We start from the raw sequence: 23,482 nt of genomic DNA on the forward strand, positions 1-23,482 counted from the left end.
GGTCTGTTTATGGATTTAAATAACCCAGCTTTCCTCCCCACCCCAAATGACCAGATGGTCATTCCCTGAATAAGTAGTACTTGGAATAGAAAAGATGGGGTATGGGTCTAATTGTGAACTTTCATCAGAGACTTTCCAAACCCTTCTTTGGCATCAAAATTCAAAGAACCACAGGGCAAAGACAGGGGATAGCGATCAGAACAGATTTCTTTCCTCTCAATTTTTGCAGATCACTTTTCAGATTAATCCATTGCCCAGCTTATGATTTTTCTTTTGAGAAACGAAATGGGAGGGCCTAAGGAGGCGTTCTGATGTGGTTTGAGGACCACGTGTGAACTGTGGCTCTAGAAATAAACAAACATTTTATTTGTGTCAGCAGGGATGTTTTGAAAGAGCTAGGATCCATTCAGGAAGCTGGATTTACTACATGAGCTCATCTCTTTCACATGTCCAGTTTGGGGAGAAAAAGAAAAAGTATCGCAAAGGCCATTATAAGCATAAGAATCAATAACAAAAACAACCACTTCAGGCACAGGCAAAATCTAAGGGGAAGAAGCATGAATATTTCCAGCAAGGGCCACACACAGGCTTATTTTAGTTTTCCTCCCTCAGAATGTCCACCAGAGCTTGCAGCAGGCGGTCGTCTCTGTGCTTATAAGGTTTGGCGTTATAGAAGACATCGACATAGTCGTTATACAGACTGTCCTCCGCACCTTTAAGCTGGGAAGGTTTGTTCAGCCTTTCCAGGGCTTCATAGAAATTTTCATAAGGGATGTTGAGCTTTGCACTCAGAGACTTCTTTGGTGATTGCTTTGGTGGTGAGTTTTTGCTGAAAGCGTTTTGTAGGAGTCGCAGCATAGCCTCAGATGGGGCACCTTCCACTAGCTCATCCCTTCTGTTCTCCACGCTGCCGCCGCTGCCGCCGCTGCCGCCGCTGCCGCCGCTGCCGCCGCTTTTTGCAGTCAGAGGGGTTTCATTCAGGTTCTCTTCTGTGGGCTGCTCCTGAAACACAGAAATCCACCGACAAAGGGAAGAAGTCTCATTATTTAGTGCTGGGCAGGACAGCTGCAGCACCTGCGCACCGCTGCCCCTGGAGAGGCAGCTGGGGAGCAGAGAGCATGTGACTGAGAGTCACACTAATGCAGGTGCCCATGGCACGTTTTTAAGTCTCCCTAACTTCACCTGTAAAATGGGAATAAGAATACCTCCGTTTCTGGTGGATTTGAAGACTAAAATGGTGTTATTAAGTGCTCATACTTATTGGTCTCCTTCATTTTGATAAGTGAAGTTCAAGTTAGGGAATTTAATCATTTTGAATTGGTTAAGTTTAATGTCAATTCTGGATGAAAAAAATAAGTGAATAAAACAGTAGGGTTTCATCCTATGGAAAATGAACAATTTGCCACACCCACTCCCTTCCTTACTTGCTCATGTTTAACTCACTGCCCACCTAACAGGAGCAGCTTCACTCACCACATTGTCAATCTACAGTTCAAAAAAGAGCATGCCAAGAAGGTAGCCACACAGACCTCCCCTGACTCCACCATCTTCTCCACCCCTCTTCTGTCGTTCTGCACGGTGTTGTAAGATGTGTACACACGAGGCTGCTTCATGTGCTCTGGCTGGGAGGAGGTTCCATGCAAAATCAGCTTCCAGTTCACAATTCTTCCTTCATTTTGCATTCTCCCGGACTGATGAATAAGCATACATTATTTTAATGTGTGTTCTGAGTAACATAAGACAAGCCCCTTCAAAATAATCTATGAAGGATTTTATAGTTAAAACCTAATTTAAAATTTCTGTGTGTTCCACGTGTAGGGCTCTATGTAAAAAGAAATAAATCACTGGGGTGATAAATGGTGATGGAAGGAGACTTGACTTGGGGTGGTGGATGCACAATACAGTATACAGATGATGTGTTACAGAATTGTACATCTGAGACCTGTATAATTATATTAACTAATGTCACCCCAATAAGACAAAAGAAAAATGAGAGCCCTGACCAGGTGGCTCAGTTTGTTGAAACATCATTTCATACACCCAAAGGTTATAGGTTCAATCAATGGTCAGGGCAATGCCTAGGTTGCAGGTTCTGTCCCCATTTGGGGCATGTACAGGAGGCAACTGATCAATGTTTCTCTCTCACATGTCTCTCTCTCTCTCCGCCCCCCCATCCCCACTTTCCTTCCTCTGTCTCTAATTGCAATAAACATATCCTCAAGAGAGAGTCCTTAAAAAGAAGATAATAAAAGAAAAAAGGAAATAAAAGAAATCACTGGATTCACTCTTAGTATGAAAATCGACAGTTTACAGACTCGAGGATTCAAAATATGATTAATTGCTTCATTTAATTAAAAAAGCAGAACTCTCTATATTAACCTCCTTTCCTATGGAGGATGTGTTCTTAAAAAGTTGACTGTACCTTCTATAAACAGAATTATATTTACCAGTTATCAGTATTGGGGGGAAAAGTCAGCCTCTATGGAGCATTAGCAGTAGCCTTCAGCATTAATCAGCTCTTAAAACTGTACATTACGGGAAGAGTAATATTTTTCAGAGCCTCTAAAACTATGTTAAAAATGTGCTGAAATCTAAAATACCTAACAAAGTATTTAAAAGTATAGAGTCAAATTTTGTAGACTTATCTTGGTAAATAGATTTTCTTAGTTTTCTGATGGTGAAACTGAGTTAGAGTGGAGGCCTCATAAGCCGGACCATCTACTAAGAAAATTTTCTTGTTCTACCTATGAAAGCAGGAATTTTTACGACTTTCATTTCTAAATTACAATTTTAGCTGTCTTTAGGAGAAAGCTATTCTCAGAGAAAAAAGTTAATATCTGTAAAATTTATATTAATTTAATTGACATCTTCAGGGATTTAAAATCATTTCTTTAAAAAAGTAATTTAGACATTGAAATCTAGTGCTGCTGATACTTATAAGACATCTAAAAGAACTCAGACCAAAACATTATTTATTTACATGCTCCCCTATAGAAAATGCTGGAGAATTGATGCAAAAAGAAATAATTCAGTTGTATAATTTAGCCGTATAAATATTTGGCTTTTTGCTCAGACATTCTGCTTTATTTTTGTGACTGTATAATTATAGAGTGTAAGTAAACAGAGTGAAAGAGAAATGCTTTTTAGTTTGTTTCATAACTAAAACAAAGTCATGTTAAATAAGGTATCTTGTCTAATAAGTAAGCTACTTCTAAAAAGCCACTGCAGTAAATATTTGTAATAATTCCCTCATGTGACTCCAGCAGTGTCATAAGCAAAGCTGATCTAGCATTTAACTATGTGAGTATAGCTCATTCTATTGAGTAGATCATGTGGCTGGCAACATTATGACACGGGAACACTTGGATTTGTCCCATAGTCTGTCACATTGTATATCAGAATATATGCTATTCCTTCTTCTATGGCCAATGCCTAATCTTTTTTTTTTTTTTTTTAATCTATGTAGCCAAGTGGGTAGGACTTGAAACACTACATCTTTTCCTTACTTCAACTAAAGAGTAATCAGAAGTTCCTTAGAGCCATAATTAATGATATCAACCTTAAAACTCCCTCAAAGTGTTGAAAAGTGAGCTTGTGTTTTTGTAGCCTCTCATTCTTACTTACCATGTCTGCAATTCGCAAAGTCCAGGTTCCTATTGGATTCTCTCCCCATGTGTGAACAGACATGAAGTCCCAATTTTTAAAGCCATTAGGAGATGTATCCCGCTCTCTTTCAGCCAACAGAACAGTGTTGGTTCCTATTTTCATATGAAAACACAAGTTAATAAATGTTCTAACAGTTCTGATAGGACACTCCAGCATCCGATAACTGAAAATGAAAGCTGGGCAAGATCAGCCCTCCAAATTTTCCCTTTGAGTATAAGACCAGGATAAAGACACTCACACACACACACACACACACACACACACACACGTTTTTATCCACAGTCCTTTGCATATTATCTGACATACAATGTGTTCTAAATAAATACTATGGAAAAAAAAATAATGAATATACTAAGATTTATTTGAATAAGGAGAACTCAGAGAACCACATTTAAAAACCACTGTACATTAAAGAAGAGCGTCAAAGACCTGAAATACATTTTAATGGAACTATCATTTTGAAACTTAAGAGGAAAATTTGAAAATTTAACAGGTAACTGAGTCTATAATTGTGTGTACACATAAATAAAGCTATATGAATTTAATAATCTCATCATATAAAACTAGTAGTAAGAGCAACTCAATTTTCAAATTCAAACTTTCTGTAGATCAATAAATATTTCTTTCTAAGTGAAAGGGTTATATGAATTATAGGGCCATCAATGTAAAAGCATGAGAACATCTTTTTATTGATTTTAGTAAGAGAGGAAAGGAGAGAGAGAGAAATATTGATGTGAGAGAGAAAAATCGATCTGTTGCCTTCCATATGTGCATCGTCCAGGGATTGAACCTGCAACCTAGGTACGTGCCCTGACCAGGAATAAAACCCATAACCCTTTGGTGAATGGGACAATGCTCCAATCAACTGAGCCACCCAGCCAGGGTATCAGCAACAGAATATTTTTTAAGACCTGAAAATATCTATTGGCAGACTTAGTTCTATAAAGAAACAAAAATACTCATTGATTTGAAATCTAGTTTACAGTTAAAAAGGTAAACAAATGGTTTAAAAGAAATTATTGAAGTTTTAATAAAGCTTACCAGCAGCAGAGGTGAGTGTGACATGAAGGTCTCCTCTTCGAGAATATTCAATTGTTGCTTCAAACTGTACATGTTCCAGGGACTTGATAGCATTTTCCTGACCTTCACAAGCTCTTGTTGGAATCTCAATGATAACTTCTCCATTAGCTTTCAGGGCTCTAAATATATTAATGAAACATCACTGAACAGTATCTTTTCTTCCTTGCATTTTATGCAAATATGTACACATCAGGCTTGACAAGACCTCAACTAAGCTTGTTATCTCTCCCTATTATTAGTAGAACCCAATTCAGAACTAGCTATAAATGCATTTTAATGCATAAAAGATGTAAGGTTTTTACAGAAATAGAAAACAACAACAATTTACAGCTTTTATGAAACCACAAAAAATATCAAAAATAGCCAAACCAATCCTGAGAAAGAAGAACAAAACTGGAGATATCGTAATTCCTAATTTCAAAATATTAGAAGGTTACAATAATCAAAACAGTATGGTACTGGTAAAAAAAATGATATACAGACCAATGGGACAGAATAGAGAACCCAGTTAAGTGTTCTTACCAAAATTAAACAAAAAGGAAATGGTAAAAAACACAGATACTTGAAAAAAATGCTATTTACTATGGAATCAAATTCAGACAGTTTGCCTTGGACCCATCAAAAGGCGGTCTATTATTGCAACAGACCCTCTTAAGATAATTTTTTTAAGAAATAATTTTGTCTTCCTAATGCATCTCTCCTACACCTCCCATCCTTGGGTATTTTGTGTGAGTGGGTCTTCGGTATAATCACGGTCGTTATGATAGAACCAACAGAACAACCGTAGCATATTCTAATTCTGTGGCCAGATGTGTTGGGTCTGATGTGGTCTATGTAAAAGCAGTACGATAAAGATCCCTTCATGGAAGAACAGTCATTACTCATATAGCACTGTGGCATGAAGTGAGGCCCTTGAGTTTTGGTTATAGTACTGGCTGGCAAGTACTATATTTCATCAATTCTAAGATGCATTTTGTAAACATTTTGACATCTCTGAATTTGGGATAAATCTTAAACATGATGATTAATAATAGTTTAATTAGCAATTATTATTCTTAGTGCTACATAAAACAATGGTTACCTTAAACTTAATGCTAGATGGTAGGTAGTCAATGAAAGGAAAATGCAAATATGCTAACATGATTTTCAGATCTTTGATCTCAATATTTCCTCTGGACCCCATAGGGTACTCTAGCAAATGCTACATGCATCTACTTCTGAAAGGTAGGTGAGAAAAAGGTCAGGCAAAATGACAAATATTATATCAAATAGTGTCATGGGAACATGTTTTTGTTCACAATTCCCAAGACACTTACTTACCTGGGCTCAAAGTCATTGTCCTTTACAACACACTCTTTCTTCTCAGGCACACTGTTCCAGGTTCTCGGATCAGCTAAGTCCACCAGAGCTTTGGCATTTAGCAGCCCGAATCCAAATCGACTATTCACCATCAAGCCTGCTCCATTTTTTTTCCATCCAGGGTTATTGGCCAATGGGTCATACTCAGAGGTCCAGACAACCAAGTGCTGCATATCTCGCCAGGTGAGATTTGGGCTGGATAGAAAGTGACCCAAAATATCCTTCAGGGACAAAATGAAGTTTCGTGCAAAAACAAGTGCTAAAAACAAGCATCTCCATTCAGAAATTATGGAGTACCTTTTGCAACTCTACTTGTGTAATTCTATTTTGTTTTTATTCATATGTCTTTTCATTCAGAATTCAAAATATGGTACAGAAAATTTCTCCCTGTACCACATAAATTAAGCTGTTACTACAAGTAAGTGAAATTTTGTGTTCTGCATTGTAGAAATGTAGGACTTAGTTCAATTTAACTGGAGCAAAAATTTTAAATGAGAGCACTTATGAGACAGGCCAGTAAGCCAGGACAAGTGGAGTAGGGAAACTGAGACAGAGCTGAACAAATGGCTGAGCAATTTACAGCCAGATACAAAAGGCCACCTCCCTAGAGATAACATCCAGGCCTCAGTTGTATTTCAGCTCCAGGCCCAGAAAAAGCAGCAAAATCAGGTGGGCAATGCCAGGTCCAGCAGCAATGACTAATGGCCCCCTGCCCTGGCACTGACCAATCAGTGGAGACCACATCCGTGAAAGGGCACAGCTGGAAAATTGATGAATATTCTGCTGAAACCCTCCCCTAAAATTCCTATCTGCAAGAGAAATAAAAACTCAAGATGATGAACCCAGCACATGCTCTCCCTCTTGAGAAGCAGCCTGAGCCTGTCCTTTCCCCTCTCTTTGCCCCTCTCCTTCCCCCACAGGCACACATCTCCTAAACTCTAAAGGTCCCCACCAAACTGCAACCAGGGGAGCAATGGGCATCAGCAGTTCATCCCAGGCTAATCCCCTAAACTTGTCTCCAAGGTACCTTTTTCTCTGACTTCCCAGTGAGCTAAGGCAGCCCAGCCTATGCTCTCTCTTGTTGGTTCTTCTATCCTACACCCTTCCTTGTTTCACTGTCCTGAGCTTCAATAAATGTACCCTCTTAGTCACCTGGACTCGTGTTGTGAAATTTTTCCTACATGAGTTTAGGAACCCAACACACTTCCTGCTGGCTCTGGGCAGACCCCCCTCAGGGCCAGGTCCCCTTTCTGATAACACTTCCTTTGTGTCTCCCAGTCCTCTGCTGTAGGCCTTGACTTCCTTCTTAAGAAGACTCAGATTTTAAAGACATGGGCTGGCTTCCTACTCAAATAACTTTCTGTCTCTTTTTTTCATGTATCAAAGGCGTCAAGAAACTCTTAGCTACTTAATACTATGCTTAATACTATAGGGATATTCGAGGAGGTAGTTGCTGTTTTTAAGAAGCTTACAATCCAGTAAAAGAACTAAGTTTTTAAAAATAATTGTAATACATCTATTGAATTCTGTTAATGGCATAGTGCATTGTAGAAGTTTAGAGGAGAAAGAATTCTTTTGGGATAGGAAGATCTAGGGAGGCTTTGCTGGAAGGAAATATTTGAGTTGAACTTTGAAAAGTGGGTAGAATATCAAGAGGTGGAGTGAGAGAGAAAAAGGTCAGACAACGGAGCAAAAGTTGTGTCAGGGGCGTGGGGAAGTACAGGATGCGGTCCAAGTACAGTGAATATTCTGGTTTGCTGGAGCCAGATAGTGAGGTCCTTGACTGCCAGGAAAGGGGCTTATATTTTATGATTTGGGCATTGGGAAATCATTGAGAAATTTATTAAATAATGCTTCATTGGCTTAATAGAAACAATGCAGGTCTCAAAGATACAGGAAAGTTTGAGATCTTGGAAGACTCTAAAGACTAACAGCAACAAGTTTTAAAATTATATTTGGGGCTAGTTAACACATAGTCACATTCAATCATTCAACCATCCAATATTTACTCAGCATATACTCTGTGCCTGGAATTCTTCCGAGTACTAGGTACACATCAGAGAAAAAGATTGATTAAAATCTCAGCCCTTCTCATACCTAATCCTAGCAGAGAGACAGACATTAATAATATACAAAACAAATGAGTTGCCTAGCAAGGATATGATATAATCAGAAGTCTTGATAAATTAATTTAGCAACAATATAAAGATAAATCAGAGGTGCACAGGATTGTTGGATCTATTATAATGCAGGTGAAACCTTTTCCAATGACCCTGTTTAAAATTTCAATTCTTCCCACATGTTCCTGAGCTCTTTGATCCTGGCATACTTTTTTCTTTAGATAGCATTTCTCACCTTTGAAGATCCTGGGCAACTCAAGGACCCAGCCCCATTCCTTGGTTAAGCTCTTCCCATATTTACATTTCTATCCCCCAAGCCTTCATTCTTAGGCCTCCTTATCTAAGCCCTGGGCAGAGGTGTCCTTGCTGAGGCCTCTTTATGGGAGGAGTGGGAGAAACGTTGAAGACATTCTCCCCACTCCCAGTACCCAGTACTTCTCCACTCCTAGCCTCTCCCCAAACCCCACTGCACCCCCAGAGTCCATAAAACTGCCAGAGCCTTTTGTTGGGGCTCTCTCAACAGTGAGAAGACCCTCAAGAATGTGGTGTCCCATCTCTTCCCCTTGACTGGTGTGCTATTCCTTGGGGGAAAATGAACCAGGGGAGTCAGGGTTTCCCCTCGTTTTAGACTCTGGGTTCTACTATCACAGTGAGCAATTAAAGGCTTACCTCTCTCGTTTTTGTTTGTTGCTTTCACTGGCTACTCTGACACCTAGTAACTCAGTAGGCTCTCAGCTCAGCTGAGCTCCTGATACACATACCACCTAGAGAGTGACTGATGGAGGCCTTAAGACTCGTTCAGTGATTCCCATGGGTTCTGGATTGCTTGCACGGTAATCACCTGGTACACTTAATTGCATGTTTTATTGTTTTTTAATTTCTTTTACCTATCCTTTGCAAAATATTCAGGGGGGCATCATTACCAGGCAATTTGGAAAATTAAGCCCATTTTCCTAACAGCTATTCTTCATTTGTGTGATTGCATTTCATAAATAAAAAGGAGTTGCTAATAATAGTACATCTAATTGCTGACAGCCTCCCTTTGTTAATTGGTGCTCAACAGCATCCACAGTGATTAAAATTTTTAAAGCTGCATTAGGTTGCTAATCAAGGCTATGTTTATAGAAAATAAGGATTGTGGAATTAAACATGGAAATTAAGCATTGCTTGTAATTAGAGAGCATAGGTAAAGTAACCTGGAAACACAATTCTAAAATGAAAGTCTTAGAGGCTATCTGACTCAGCTTCTAATCACACCTAAGTAAGCCTAGTATGTTGAAGATTTTCTACCCTGGAGACTGTCCAGCATTTCACAACCCACTGAGTTAAGAATTTCTTTAATGTAATTTACCCAAAGATTTCATGCAGCATTGAAAGTTTATTTTCGTTTCTCCAGCCTTTAATGAAAACAGACAATTGGCTCATCTGTTTATTTAATACCTCCAAAGATATAAAGGGATTCAGTGTTTCACTATAGAATTTGTGTTCTATATTAAAAATTATTCTGATTCCTTTGCTGTCTCTACAGAATACTGAGGTTATTGTCTGCCATTTTTCTTATATATACTCACTGCATAATAATAATAATGTGCCATAGGCACTGATCCAAGGAATTTCTGTCTTTTTAATGCCTATTAAGTACCTGAATGGGCATCTTCATAATTACAGCTAGATGAGGTACAGGAAAAAACAGTTGTAAATTAACTCTTTATAGAACTGTTTCTCTAAATTTGGTCACAGTAACAACTAGCATTCAAACTGCCTGTTTAAAATGGGGATTCCTAGGCCAAATACCAGAAAATTCTGAATCTGAGTTGATGGCATAAGACCTGGGAATCTGCCTACTACATAAACTCCCAAGGTGATTATTATGTATGTTGGTATTTAAGAAAAACTCTTCTGGGGAAGAAAATTCCTCTATACATATTTGAGCCAGAAACCATACTTTCTCCTTCACTCTCCACTTCCCATTTCCAAGTGCTCTAGCTAAGTCATAATTAATGCAACATAGTAAGTAGTAATTTGCTGTGACAAGGTGTCTTTTATGAGGAACTCATAAACACATGAGAGTCATGGAGTTCCTTTGTCAGTCTGTCTTATTAACTCCCGTTTGTTTGAGAGGATGATCAACTACCATTCAACATTTCCTCTCCATCAGGGCCATGGGAGGCAGCATAGTGTATAGCTGCTGATAGTACAGGCTTTGGGGTCATACAGACCAGAGTTTGACTCTCTTTGTGGGATCTTGGTTACGTTTCTCAACCTCTGTAAGCCTCAGTTTCTTTATTTGTAAAATGAAACTAATAATTTCCATGCCACAAAGATGTGATAAGGATTAAAATTAGCACTATATATAAAGAGATTAGCACAGTATCTGTCTGGTTCATGGTAAGTACCTGATAAATATTGAATGTTATTATTCGCAATAAATTTAGCCCATAGTTTTTCTTCAGCCTCCATAGTTGTTCCTTGAGGACTAGCATAGTTAAAATATTGTCCCAATCTTGACTGACTAGGGAAACTTCTAGAAATTCTGGCATTCAGATTTTCTGAAATAATTGTCTTGGTATATAGATAATTGAATATGGTTCAAAAAGCTGTCTACTTGGGAAAAGACATTTCAATAATCTCTATGTAGTTTGGCAGAATGTATATATAAATATTAAGATAGATTATGTCCATCTTACTGATCACTAAATCAAAATAAAAGGAATTAAATTCTTATTATGTGCAGCAGGAAGATCACAGCCTCTTAATGTCTCAAATACTGAACAGGGTGGGAATCAGATGGAACCTATGAACCATTCCCCTGAAAAATGCCATACACACACTCACAAACAATTCTGCATCTAGTTTCAAAAAGGCTCAGATACCCCTGGAAACTCATTCATGTATTTGATAGCAATCCATGTAGCCCCTGTTTTATAAATAGTCTTTTAGAAATTAACTGCAATTAATGAGGCTAGGTCATTCTTAGATCATTTTCTCCTTGTACAGAAAGGGAAGTTTAAAATTTTACAAATCAGATATTAAAATTTTTAAATTTCAATTTTAATGTAAAATTAACATTATATCTGTGCACCTTTATGAGTGTTTCTACTATACTGGTCACTGGACAAGGATGGGGTAGGCCTGGCTAGTTCTATTTCCATGCACCTTAGAGGTGTTGGACAGAAAAGACTTAACATTTTAAGGATGTGTTTCTTTTAACAGGTCCCTGGAGCTAACAGCTTATATCCTGAAATCATAAATATCATAAGCCTATTAACCACCCATGTGTAACCACTTACCTTCACAGGACCTTATTTTTTGAACTCAGAATCGCTCACCACCAACCTTAACAATTCATGTTGGATGATCTATATATGCTGATACCTTCTATTTCAAGTTAGAGAATGTTACATAGGGAAGAGGTTTGAAACAAATCATCTGATCTGACCCCTTCACTTTATAGATGGTAAATTGAGCCCTTAGTTAGGGATTAACTTGCCTAAGGTCATGAAGTAGTGATATGCCTAGAAATTGAAGCTAGGTGTTCCTGGCACATTAGATGATTTTTTCTCAAATTAGGTTTGGATCTGCTGATGCCAGTCTTAGCTTGTGTTCATAAGCTTTGCCCTCTGTCCATCCCCTTCCTGTTATAAGTGAACTCAAAATTCTAAATCTAGCTTTTCTTTGGGACCCAGGAGTTTTAGTGTTCCTCTGTTTCTGATTGAGCTCTTCATTGCTGTTCCCTTACCAGATATCTTCCCAGCCCCTCCAAGGAGGTAGACTCTTGGTATGAGCCTTGTTAGGCCTATCTTGCTTAGCCACTGTGGCCATCTTATAGCTGAGATACCAGTGATGAAATCCTAACTCCACAGGTGGCCCCAGGGCTCCTGGAGTTACTCTGGGTTCTCTTGGACAAAGATTGAGCAGCTTCTGGCTCTTCCAGCTGTGCATGAGCCAAGGCGTTCCTCTCTGCTGTGACTGTGCATCTCGTTTACTGAACATGACATGAGTGGACTGCTTTGTCTTTTCTATAGAACATGGATGTTCTTCTAGGATATCCTCTTTATTAGGAAGAGTAATAATAAGTTACAAGTTTAATCGCTTCCTGTATCATGCAACCATAGCACCTGACTTGACATTTAAATATTTCTCACCACACTACATTAGAAAATAGAAATGAGGATGAATAAAAAGTTGTGGATATACAGTGTGACACAGCTGGATTTAGAAAAAAATGTTAAATTTCTCTTTTTTAAAAAAAGACTTTATTTATTTAGTTTTAGTGAGAATGGAAGGGAGGGAGAAAGAGGGAGAGAAACATTGACTGGTTGCCTTTTGCACTTCCCCGACAGGGGACCTGACCTGCAACCCAGGTATGTGCCCTGAACAGGAAATCAAACTGGCAACATTTCAGTTTGCAGGCCAGTGCTCAGTCCACTGAGCCACACCAGCCAGGGATACATCCCTTTTTAATATCATACACTAAAGTAAATTCCAGGGAGATTTAGGACTTAAATATGGCAAAGAAATCATAATAAAGACATATACATAAATGTTCATCTAATTTTGGGTTGTAAATATTTGAGTGTAAAAACAAACAAAACCTTAAAGAAAAAGGCTGACAAATATATTAACTTCATTACATTAAAAATTACATATAAATAAAATGAAAAGGTAGGTGTCAAATTAACCAAGCATTAATAACTTTTCTGAAGTAAGGCCATAAAACAAAATCAAGGCCATAAATAAACAATCACTGATGATAAATGGCCAAAGAATATAAAATATTGAGCTTCGTTAGTAAAGAAATAAAATTGTATGAAGATGAGATATCATTTGCATGTATCAAAATAGCAAATACTTTAAAAGATAATAAGAGTAGCTTTAATAAGGGTTTAAGAAAACAGCTCTTTCACATATATAATGCTGGTGGAAATATAAGATGCTGTAGTCTTCCTAGATAGTAACTTGTCATTATGTATCAAATCATTAAAACATATATGTCCTTTGACCCAGAAATTCCGATTACGAGTATTTATCCTGAGTAAATTATGAGATGACAACCAGTATTTAAGAACAACGGAGTTTAACTTTGATTAGATAACTTTAATAAAATTTGCATTTTTATAATAGAATACTACAAAAAAATTAAAATCCTGTTTTTAATTCTCATGTTCTCTGACATGTTATATTGGCTCTAAGACCTAGCTTATATAATATGAAAAAAGGATGTTTTATAAACTTGTCATTTCTAATACTACCCACAAGAGATTATCTGGACAAAGTCTGTCCTGGTGGGAATAAAAAGAAGTGAGAAGGCTTTGCAGCTCAGTGGGAGGAAAATTGGGAGGAGAGCATCAGTTGAAGGTCAAGAAACATTGATTTAGCGATGAAAAAGTGCTCTTAACATATTATAGGGTAGGTTTAAAAATTACAAAATAATGTGTATATTAAGGTCCCAATTATGTAAGGTATATGTGTGTAATAAATCTACATTGAGCTATTAAAAGGAAGAGAGCTTATTTTTTTTTTTTGTAGTTTTCTACTGTAACTATCTAGTATTCAGAAAACACTATAGGTTATTAAAAAGAAAAACCAGCAGCAGCCTTAGTAATGATTATTAGGCACTTTGTGGGCCTTACTTTGCTTCCAGGGCCAGAGCAAAGATGCCAGCAGCCAGGGGTGCCGAGGCCGAGGTGCCCGTGTGGGTCTCTGTGCAGTCGTTGTGCAGGTCAGCGCTCGTCTGGGTGGCATCAGGGAGGAAAGAGACACAGAACATGTAAGGAGCCTGATCCTGTCCCTGGGGGTTAACCGTACCTACGCCTGCATCTGCTGTGATCAGGAAACTCAGCTGATCTGATTCCCAACTTCCTCCTCTAAACCACAGATGGATGTTTGCCATCTGCTGATATTTTAGTTCACTCTCCTCTATATGCAACTTGTCTATAATTCTGGCACCAGCATGCCTTTTCTGGGGATGAAGTAACTCTCACTATGAATATTTTCTGCTCTGAGATTCCCAAACGAAATGTCTGTAAAAAAAGAGACTGTTTCAAAATCACTCTGAATCACGCTGGCCCATTAATCATCAGGTCCATTGTGTTTGGTCTGGCATATTTAGAAATTCTGCCTCATGCAAAATTCCCTTTTGCCTTCAGATTGACATTTGACTGCCTCGTCAGTGCAAGAATATAAAGCCATTCTGATTCTGGTCACTTGAACTACTTGCACAAAATTTATTTAGTGTGTAGTTTGAGCTGACTGTTGTGATTTGATGCCCATGAATTAGTGTCCACATTTGCATGTTGATGAAAATGATGAGGTTTTCGAACAGAAAGTGTGCTAGACTTAGATCTGGGTCCAAATTCTAAAACTGCTATTCAGTAGATGTGTCTCAAGGGCAAGTCACTTGCGTTCCCATCTGTAAAATGAGGTTGACATTTGTTGAGTCATATTCTGAGGCTGAAATGAGATCCTGTCTGTGAAAGCATTTTCACACAATATTATTGAATGTAAAGAATTACCCAGGCTAATTTTAGCTTAATTGAAGAGGTTGCTGATACGAAAGGAAGAAACCGAAAAGACTTCCAATCATTCTGCCTTAAGAACCATAGTACTGCTGGTTGAACAAATAGTTGGTTTAAAGGATTACTAACAAGACACCACCCACTCCCACACTATGGTTTTTAGCTTGAGAATTCAATGTGTGGAAGGGAGGTGTAAAAAATAAATTCGTTCTATTATCACCTCCTTTGGCTGCCACCTGGAGTCGCCGAATTTCTCAAATTATGGTGGCTCTGCTCCTCTGAGGGCTGTGGAAGCAAGGTTGCCCGTTTTACCTGTTGACGCAAGTAAGCCCCCGGAGATGACTGTGCAGAGGAAGAGGTTTGCACAAGACAAAGGCTATGTTATTGCCACTGTCTCAAATAGAATTCACCAGCTGTCTCTCCTATGGCTGATGTACCTAAGGAGGGAGCTTTACAAAGATGAAAATTCTTCCTCCTACTTCAGAACAGAGCAGCTCAGGTGAGGGACAGTCTATGAAATGGTGACTCTGAAGTGCATAACAGGCCATTTTTCCAAAAGCACCTCTGGATACCCACAGGGACAGACAACAACAGCCAGGGACTCTGAACACAGGTGAAAAAGATGTCTGATATTCCTCTTTCAAAGGCTATAAAATATGCCCACGATAAAGAACCTCTGGGTAGAATATCACTATAAGTTTTGTCATTGAAGATATGGGCACGAGAGGGAGGGCAGTGCTTTTCAGTTGAGGCCACAGTTCTGTTGTCTAAACTAGAGTAGGTTAGAGAAACAGGCAGAGTTCCTATATGAAGTGATCCTGTATGATAATGATCCTGTATGAAGAAGACAGTAGTTCTGACAATTTTGTTGAGATGCTATTAACATAAATTTTATAAACATTTTGAGTTCTAATAATTATGGGGTTCTCCCACAATCTAATTGGATCATGACCTGTTCTTTCATTGAGATTAGGATACACATACTTTAGCTAGTCAGTTCTTCCTGTGTCAGAAGTTGAATTTGGGTCATTAAATTTTTAAATTAAAAGCACCTCTTTGTTCTTAAAGTGCCCAAATGGCCCTTCTTCCTTGTGTCCTTAAAGGGAAATCCAATAATTATCCTTGGCAGTCTGACTCACGGAAGCAAAGGCACAGCCAAGCGTGGGCTGGAGATGCTCTCTGAGCATCTAACCTTCCTGAGCTGCTTATTTGGATGCTGAGAAGTTCACCTCAGGGGAAATTTAGACCTATTTTCTTGCAAGTGGTCTGTTCTTAAGAGACATAGCTGGTGTATGCTCTGTATTTTTATCACCTGCTAAAGGGCAAGTCAGACCATATCTCTGCTATTAAAGGAATCGATAAGTACAGGGTGATAAAGCCCCTACAACGCTGAAATCTCCTTTAAGGCTGTTTTCAGGAGGCAACACACAAGCTGAATAGACATTTAGAGTCTTGGCCATATGTAATGACAGATTGGTGGCTTCTCGGGGCTGAGTTTAAAAATGACCAAGAGGTAGCAGCATTTTGGCACAAACGTCATTATCCCAGAGAGAGGAAACTTCCCAATATAGTCCAGCCTTTGAAGTGAGTAAAGGATGACTCTCCCCAAATGAGACATCAAGCTTAAACAAATCAATTTTACCAAAGACCAAAGGATCCTTTTGAATGCAGGCCATGCCCTTCTACCTAAGCAGAGAGTTAGACAAAAGCAACATACGATCCGCTGGTCAGTGTAGTCCCCACTGCTGTAGGAGGTGGCCAGTGTGGAGGAGCACTTCTCGGCGTACCAGGGGGACAGGCCCTGCTGCGAGGCACTGCTGATGGAGATGGTGTAGATGCTGTCTGTGTACCCATCACAGTCACAGTTATCTCCCTGACGTCCCCCATTCCCAGAAGCCCAGACGAAGATGGAGCCCTTTCCTTGTCTCCCCTGAAAGAAAAAACAGAATGTATCACATATATTGCCATCTATTAGGGACACTGTCACACCCCAATAAAATCCTGAACAAATACATGCATGTAGTTCTCCGAGACAGTTATTTGCAGGTCTGTTTCAACTCTAGGTTCTCCAGCCTCAATGCTGGAAATCTCATGAGATTTCATATTATTGAGCCACTGGGCTCTGGGTCTGCCAGTCCTTCATCTGGGCCGGCACTGGGATGGGGCTGAGCTGGTGCTTTTCTTTTTTTCTTTATTATGCAGATTTATAATCTGGCCATGAGCACTTGATCATATTTCTTCACTCTTCCCTTGGCTTATGTCACTACATTTGAATCTTTGAACTTCCTCTCTTTCTTTCTGCTTGAACCTCAGTTGACTAATAAAATGACAAAATCAGGCATTATTCAGATCTGCTTTGCAGCTGCATTAAAAGGGGTTCTTCAGTCAAACAACTCATTGTCAAGGCTACTCTTTCTTTGACTTTTCAATTTGTGCTCTTCAGAGTTTCTACTTTTGTTTAATCCTGTGCAGAACAAGGTCTTAGGCTCCTGGCAAGAATGCAATAAACCCAGTGACAGAGCAATACAACCAAGGCACACATGTTACCAGGCACGTGCAGAGTGGGAGGTAGCACTCTGGTATATATAAGGATGCATTTTCAGATCATTTGAAAGAAGTCCGGGTAGTAGTTTAATATAGTGTAAAAATTCAAAAGCAGCAGGAGAATGAGAAAGGACACAATCCAGAGTATTTTTAAGTATATGTTTTAAGAGTATTGAATCTCTGTTGAATGTCAGAAAAACAAATCTCTTAACCCTTAACTTCCATCTGTCTGAAGAATGATTTGTCTCTTTAAATGCATTTCAAATTGTAAATAATGACGAGAAAGTCACAATCATTTCTTTCCATGTAAGCTAAGTGTTCTTCCCTTCTCTGTATGCCCACATAGTTAGGTTTCATGTCAGGTGGGTCTGCATTAAGCACCTCACCTGTTTAACACCGTATTCAAAAGCTTTCTGGGCTAGTCGGCCAGGCCCCTCCACAGTTTTCCCATCATCATTAGGGCCCCAGCTTGCACTGTAAATATCCACATGTCCAGGATTGAATCCAATTGAACTGGCTTCAATAGCATCAGTCACAATGCCGTCCAGCATTCTTATACCTGAACAGCAAAGCAGACAAATAAATAAGCTGATGTCAGTGTGTGCATGAAGAATGCACAGATGCTCTTAATATTCATTTTTTAAAAAGACTCTCAAGAGTCAAAAACAGGGTAACCACTGTATGTTGCAAATGCCTATGGCCTGCTGCTAACAGCACAAAAGAAAGATCAAGTCACTGCTTCCATAAACTATCTGCCCCTTCGAGATAACTCTATGCCATGTGTGGTGGCCATGGTTGTTATGGAATGCAAACTGTGCCCCCTCCCTCCCCTATTCCAATGACCTGAAAATGACAGGATAGCTTTTAGAAAGAGAAATCAAACAGCCTTCCCTTGATATATCCACTCATGACTATACCACAAATGGCTGTGGCCCAACCTGCGCCATACAAATGACTGTGTGGGAAACCATGCAGCTTGCAAAGGTCAACCCACAATAAGAAACTAACAAATAGGGAAAGAACTCTTGTTTCTAAGCACTGATTAAAAATAACCCAGAGGCCGTTCTTTTATGTGTTTGCTAAGACACACTTTCAGAGAACATGCTTCCCTTTCTTCTAAATAATCTCAAGGATGAAATCATTGCCATGGATTTTGCTCCTGAGGGAGAATCATTTTTCATCAGGAGAAGGCAGACGCAGTAGCTCCTTGTGCTTTCCAACAGGCTGTGCTTTCCATCAGACTCATGTGCTCTAGAGCCAGCAAGGCAGAAGCAATTTAAACAGTTAGAGAGGCAGCTACATGGTTATTCCTGGCTTTAGGTCGATAATGCAACCGAGTGCACAGACTTAGATTTTCACATTATTATTTACAATGGAGCACAAGTAAAAGAACATCTAATTGACATGATTAGTGAAAGCCCTATTTATTTTTAAAATTGTTTAAAAATGCATTTGTTGGGCAGCGGGGGATCCCAGCTCTTCAACAATACTTACTAGGTGTGTGATTTAGAGGCAAGTCACTTAACTTCTCTGTGCCTTGGTTTCTTCAACTATAAAATGGGGATAATAACAACTCACATGCAATGAGGATACACTATTTTCAGCTATCATTCGACAGGCCTAAACCTTAGAACTCATCTATCCTATGACAACCATTTGAGGTGGGTCCTGTAATTCTCCCCATTTTAGAGGTGGAGAAACTGAGGCCAGAGATGAACAGAATTACCCAAAGCCACACAGATTGAAATTGGGAAGCTAGGACTGGAATCTCAGAAATCTGGTACCCAAATACATCCTATTAACTCCAGGATACAATGCCTATGATGTGTTGTAGTGTACGTGATAGACATATGGTGAGTTCTTAAAAATTAAAATTATAATATAAAAATGTACTTGGAGCTAGGCTATCAAAGGGTAGAGTAATGGAAAAAAATCAGTAGACTTGGAACGAGAAGTCTTATGTTTTAGTTCTACACTGCCACAAACTGTCACCTTGAGACTCTTGCTTCTGATTCCTCCTTTATAAAAAGAAGGCATCAGACAATTCTCTCATAAACTATAGCTACTTAGTTCATTATGACTTAAAAAGTGAATTCTTTTTTTAGGTGATTACATAATTTGTACTTCTATCATTTTCATTAAATTATCATGACAGTTTGATGATGCTAGTGTCAAAGTAATTAGAAATAACAAAATCTAAGAGTGTGCTGTATTAGTAAAATAGGTATTATACATGACAGGATGTATGCTTATTTGATTTCTAAAGAGGAATACAGTCTCTGTGAGCCCCTGCATAGCCAGTCTCCACCACCCTTCTCCACAGGAACTGCATCAATGGGTTCTCTGGTCTTCCCTCTGAGTTCAGCCAACCGTGAACAGCAGCAGGAGGTTGGGAGACAAGGGCAGAGCGAGGTGCTCATTCTCCTAAATCCTCTTTGCCTACAAATAGCTCAGTTGTTGTACTCAAGGCCACAGCTCATGTCCAGTGATTGTCTCCTATGGCCACAGCTTTCTCTCTCCATTTCCACTGACAGCTTCTCCTTGCTCCTTTAGGCCTAAAGGTGATAACACCTGCCTACATTTGTTAGCTTTTGTTGGTTTCCTTTTAACGCTAGTAAATGGTTGTTGTTGTTTTTTTTAATTTAATTGCCCTGGTGGAACTTACCATATGTTTCCCCATAAAGACACTAATTGAAACAACTAGGGAGCCTGAATTCTTGCTATTGAAGATAACCTTTGGCTTCTTAATGCAATAAGTATGTATTATTTTTATTTTTAGAAGCTGTTCTTTGCTATGAAATGAACGGCAGAGTTAAGAGGCATGGAAATTCTTTGCCTATCTTTACCTCCTCCTACAACAGTAGCAAGCACTCAATAACGAATCCTTCTAAATCAGAAAACAGAGAAAATTAGACTTGGTTTAAAATCTATTCAACATTTCCACACATCCTTTCCCCCATATGTTGGGGTTATATTCAGTTATCATTTTCTAGGAATCCAGATCCATTGATTCATTTGCAAATCACACTCACATTGTACACCAAACTTTATGTGGAATTCGTTTCTTCCTATGGTTGTTGAAAAGCCCCCCTCCCCACCTCATTCACACCAGGTGATGCAAGACTCAAATTAAAAGTGCCTTACCTCCAACTTTGGAATTATATGCAATTCCAACCCCACACTTGTGATTATTTGCTTGCATGGCAATTTCTCCTGCACATCTAGTCCCATGTCTGAGGATTAAAAATTAGGAATTACAAAACATAAATGAAGACAAACATTTGTTTTGCACATGAATCCATGGTACATGTTAGGTTTTTGTCTGCCTTTTTCTCTGGTTTCTTACCATCAGCATTAGATGAAATATAAGTATCATATGAAGGGCATAGTATGAGAGCCAGATTATATGAGTTCACATTCTAGCTTTTGCCACAAACTAGTGATGTGACCTTTGGTAAGTGTCCTCAAAGGGTTGTCGACATCAAATGAGATACTGTGTATAGAGTACTTAGAATAGTGGTTGGTATATAGCACGCACCCAGTAAGTGTTAGCTATGGGTAGTATTATGTGCAACTCTGATACTTTCCGAAATTGTTTCCAAATAGATGGCTTCTGCTCCATACTTTCTGGTAGTGAAGTGGCTTCTCACCACCCCCCCCCGCCCCCCGCAGGGACTTCCTTGGATTAAGTTATCCTGGAGCAGCCCTAGTAGGATATGCTAGAACAAAGGCCCCTCTCCAGGCACCCTGCTCTCCTCTAATCATACAGCAAACTAAAACATCTGTGCATTTTCTGGAACCAAGAGGAGTTTTGGAAGACACTATAGACTTGTTGGAAGATTGATTGGGACCAGAGGCCTGAACAAGATTGGGTTTGCAATCAGGCAAAAAAGGTAATTCATGATTTCAGAATATTTGAAAGAAAAAAAAAAAAAACACAATGCATCTCTAAAACAGACCAAAGCCCAAATTTGGGGGATAATAATTGTTTTATCCCACCACAACCCTGGCCTCAGGAGGGCCTGTAAATCAAGAGAACTTTAATGTAAATTTGTTTCCTTTATGACTGTACTGCACTGTCCACGCGCCTGGGAGCACTGTGAAGGCTGTTGGAGGAGCTGTTATGCTGACACAGAGGGAAGGAGCAGAGGGGCTAGCGCAGAGCAACTCCATCAGCCTGCTACCTTTAGAACCTAGCACACGAGACATCTACTCATCGCAAGTATTACATTCCAGATCCCCTCCACCCCCCGTGAAATAGGAACCTTACATTTATTGTACTCTTAAACCTACGTAACTTTAACAACGTACGTATACAATACCATAAAATCCCGCAATACAGCAAAAAATCCACGATAAATAATTAAATATAATATATTTTTTTAATCCCGTGATACAGTAAGGCTGCAATAAGTGAACCGCGCTATAGCAAGGGAGTACTGTATTCATTTAGTCTGGTAAGGAATATAAAAATCCAAAAGTAATTGGGTCATCTAAAAATAATTGTTTCACTTATCTCATCTTCCTGAAGTACCAAAGATGGTTTCCCACTAAATGATATTCCTGCTTCTTCCAAATATTGGATAGGAATCCTGAGTCAAAACAATATACAGTAATTATCCTTCATTCTCAAGGTCTTTCCCAGCACAGCGAACACCCGCTTCTTTTTTGTCTCTTAGAATTTTTCCCTTTTGGGAAATGGCCCTCCCTCACTTCTTGTGATCCTTTCTATCATGAGGCTCCTTCTCCCTGGCAGCTTTCAAGGATTAATGCAGATTCCGGGGAAGAGATTTATATTCTTTCTCCAGAATTTTCAGCTTTTAAGTTCCATCTGAGCCGTGTGAATCTTGTTGCCAGACAGGAGTCTAATGAGAATGAAGCTAAGTGGGGGAAAGCAGCACCAGGAGATGGAGAGCATTTGGTGTCTTGATGGCATATTACTGAAAGCAGCAGCAGTGCTTTTGAAGCCAGAGCATCCCTTAGGTGAAAGTTTGTTTTTGGTTTTGTTTTGTTTTTTAGTTCTCATCTGAGGACATTTTTTCATTGCTTTTAGAGAGAGAGGAAGGGAGAGAGAGAAAGAGAAAGAAGAGGGAGGGAGGAAGGAAGGAAGGGAGGGAGGGAGGGAGGAAGGAAGGAAGGGAGGATGGAAGGATGGAAAGGAAGGAAGGAAAGGAAGAAAGGAAAGGAAAGGAGAGGAAGGAAGGAAGGGAGGAGGGAAGGAAGGCAGGCAAAGAAGGGGAGGGAAGAGGAAAGAAAGAAACATCAATGCGAGGGAAAAATATTGATTGGTTCTCATACACACCTTGACAGGGAATCAAACCTAGGCACGTGCCCTGACCAGGAATTAAACCCGCGATCTCTCGGTCTTACAGGATGATACTCCAATCAACTGAGCCACACTGGCTAGGGCTGAAACTTGTTTGTTTTTTAATCCCCATATTACTTAATCTTTGATTTAGGATTCTCTTACTTGAAACTGAAGCTATCCTGACCAATACACCCATCTTCTAAGACATTCATTCACAATGAATACATAAATGGCACCTTCTTTGATGGATTAACCCTCTTTGCCTTTCCAGAAGGAGAAATTCAGTTGTCATCCTCTGGGAAATGTACTCCTAAAAGTCACCAATGCCAATATTTCTATTTAAACAGTATGGGAGACAGGGCCCCGAACAGCAAAATCTCTAACCTGAGCCAGCATTTTACCTCTGTCCTAAAAATGAAGCAATGCGACATGACCTATTACTTATCTCTCCTTATATACTGAGGACTATTTTCTTAAAAGGTACAATAGGATCACGCTACAAATAGAGGATAATATTATTCCTCCTCTTATCCTCAGGTCCTACCTCCATACCTTAAGAAGAAGGAAGATTTTATCAAAGTGGTTCTGTATCATTCTTTATGGGCTTGTAGCTTTTTTTGCTTTCCTTAAATCAGGCTCTGAGATTAAAAAGCCCTCTACTATCTTAGAACAATGGTAGTAACTGGCACTTAAATAAAATGATTTTTAGAACATTATTCCATAAGATGGTTTAAAGACTACTATTATACTCATTAAGATATCCTTGTCACACATGTTATTTAACTAGAAAACTAATCTGTAATTGGTATTGAAATACTGAATACAGATTCATGCCAGCCTAACAGTAAGAGTTAGCTGCACTTTTAAGATTTTATAATTTAATGATT

At 39.1% G+C, this 23,482-nt stretch overlaps 1 protein-coding gene across 2 annotated transcripts in view; it reads right to left on the reverse strand.

Annotated features, from left to right (window-relative positions):
- Positions 1–380: 380 nt before the first annotated feature.
- The window catches only part of PCSK1 (proprotein convertase subtilisin/kexin type 1), a 36,439-nt gene continuing 13,337 nt past the window's right edge, over positions 381–23,482 (reverse strand). For both annotated transcript variants that reach the window (XM_090276510.1, XM_090276511.1), the window contains exons 6-14: positions 20,432–20,520; positions 17,674–17,846; positions 16,461–16,673; positions 13,859–13,959; positions 6,067–6,300; positions 4,708–4,865; positions 3,625–3,758; positions 1,530–1,691; positions 381–1,002 (exon numbers count right to left, since the gene is read on the reverse strand). In XM_090276510.1, the coding sequence (XP_090132636.1) occupies positions 595–1,002; positions 1,530–1,691; positions 3,625–3,758; positions 4,708–4,865; positions 6,067–6,300; positions 13,859–13,959; positions 16,461–16,673; positions 17,674–17,846; positions 20,432–20,520 (1,672 nt within the window). In that variant the 3' untranslated portion in view covers positions 381–594. The remainder of the gene's footprint in view (positions 1,003–1,529; positions 1,692–3,624; positions 3,759–4,707; positions 4,866–6,066; positions 6,301–13,858; positions 13,960–16,460; positions 16,674–17,673; positions 17,847–20,431; positions 20,521–23,482) is intronic.

This window comes from Furipterus horrens, unplaced genomic scaffold, assembly GCF_987537825.1.
Source record: "Furipterus horrens unplaced genomic scaffold, mFurHor1.1.pri manual_scaffold_5, whole genome shotgun sequence".
Lineage (NCBI taxonomy): Eukaryota > Metazoa > Chordata > Mammalia > Chiroptera > Furipteridae > Furipterus > Furipterus horrens.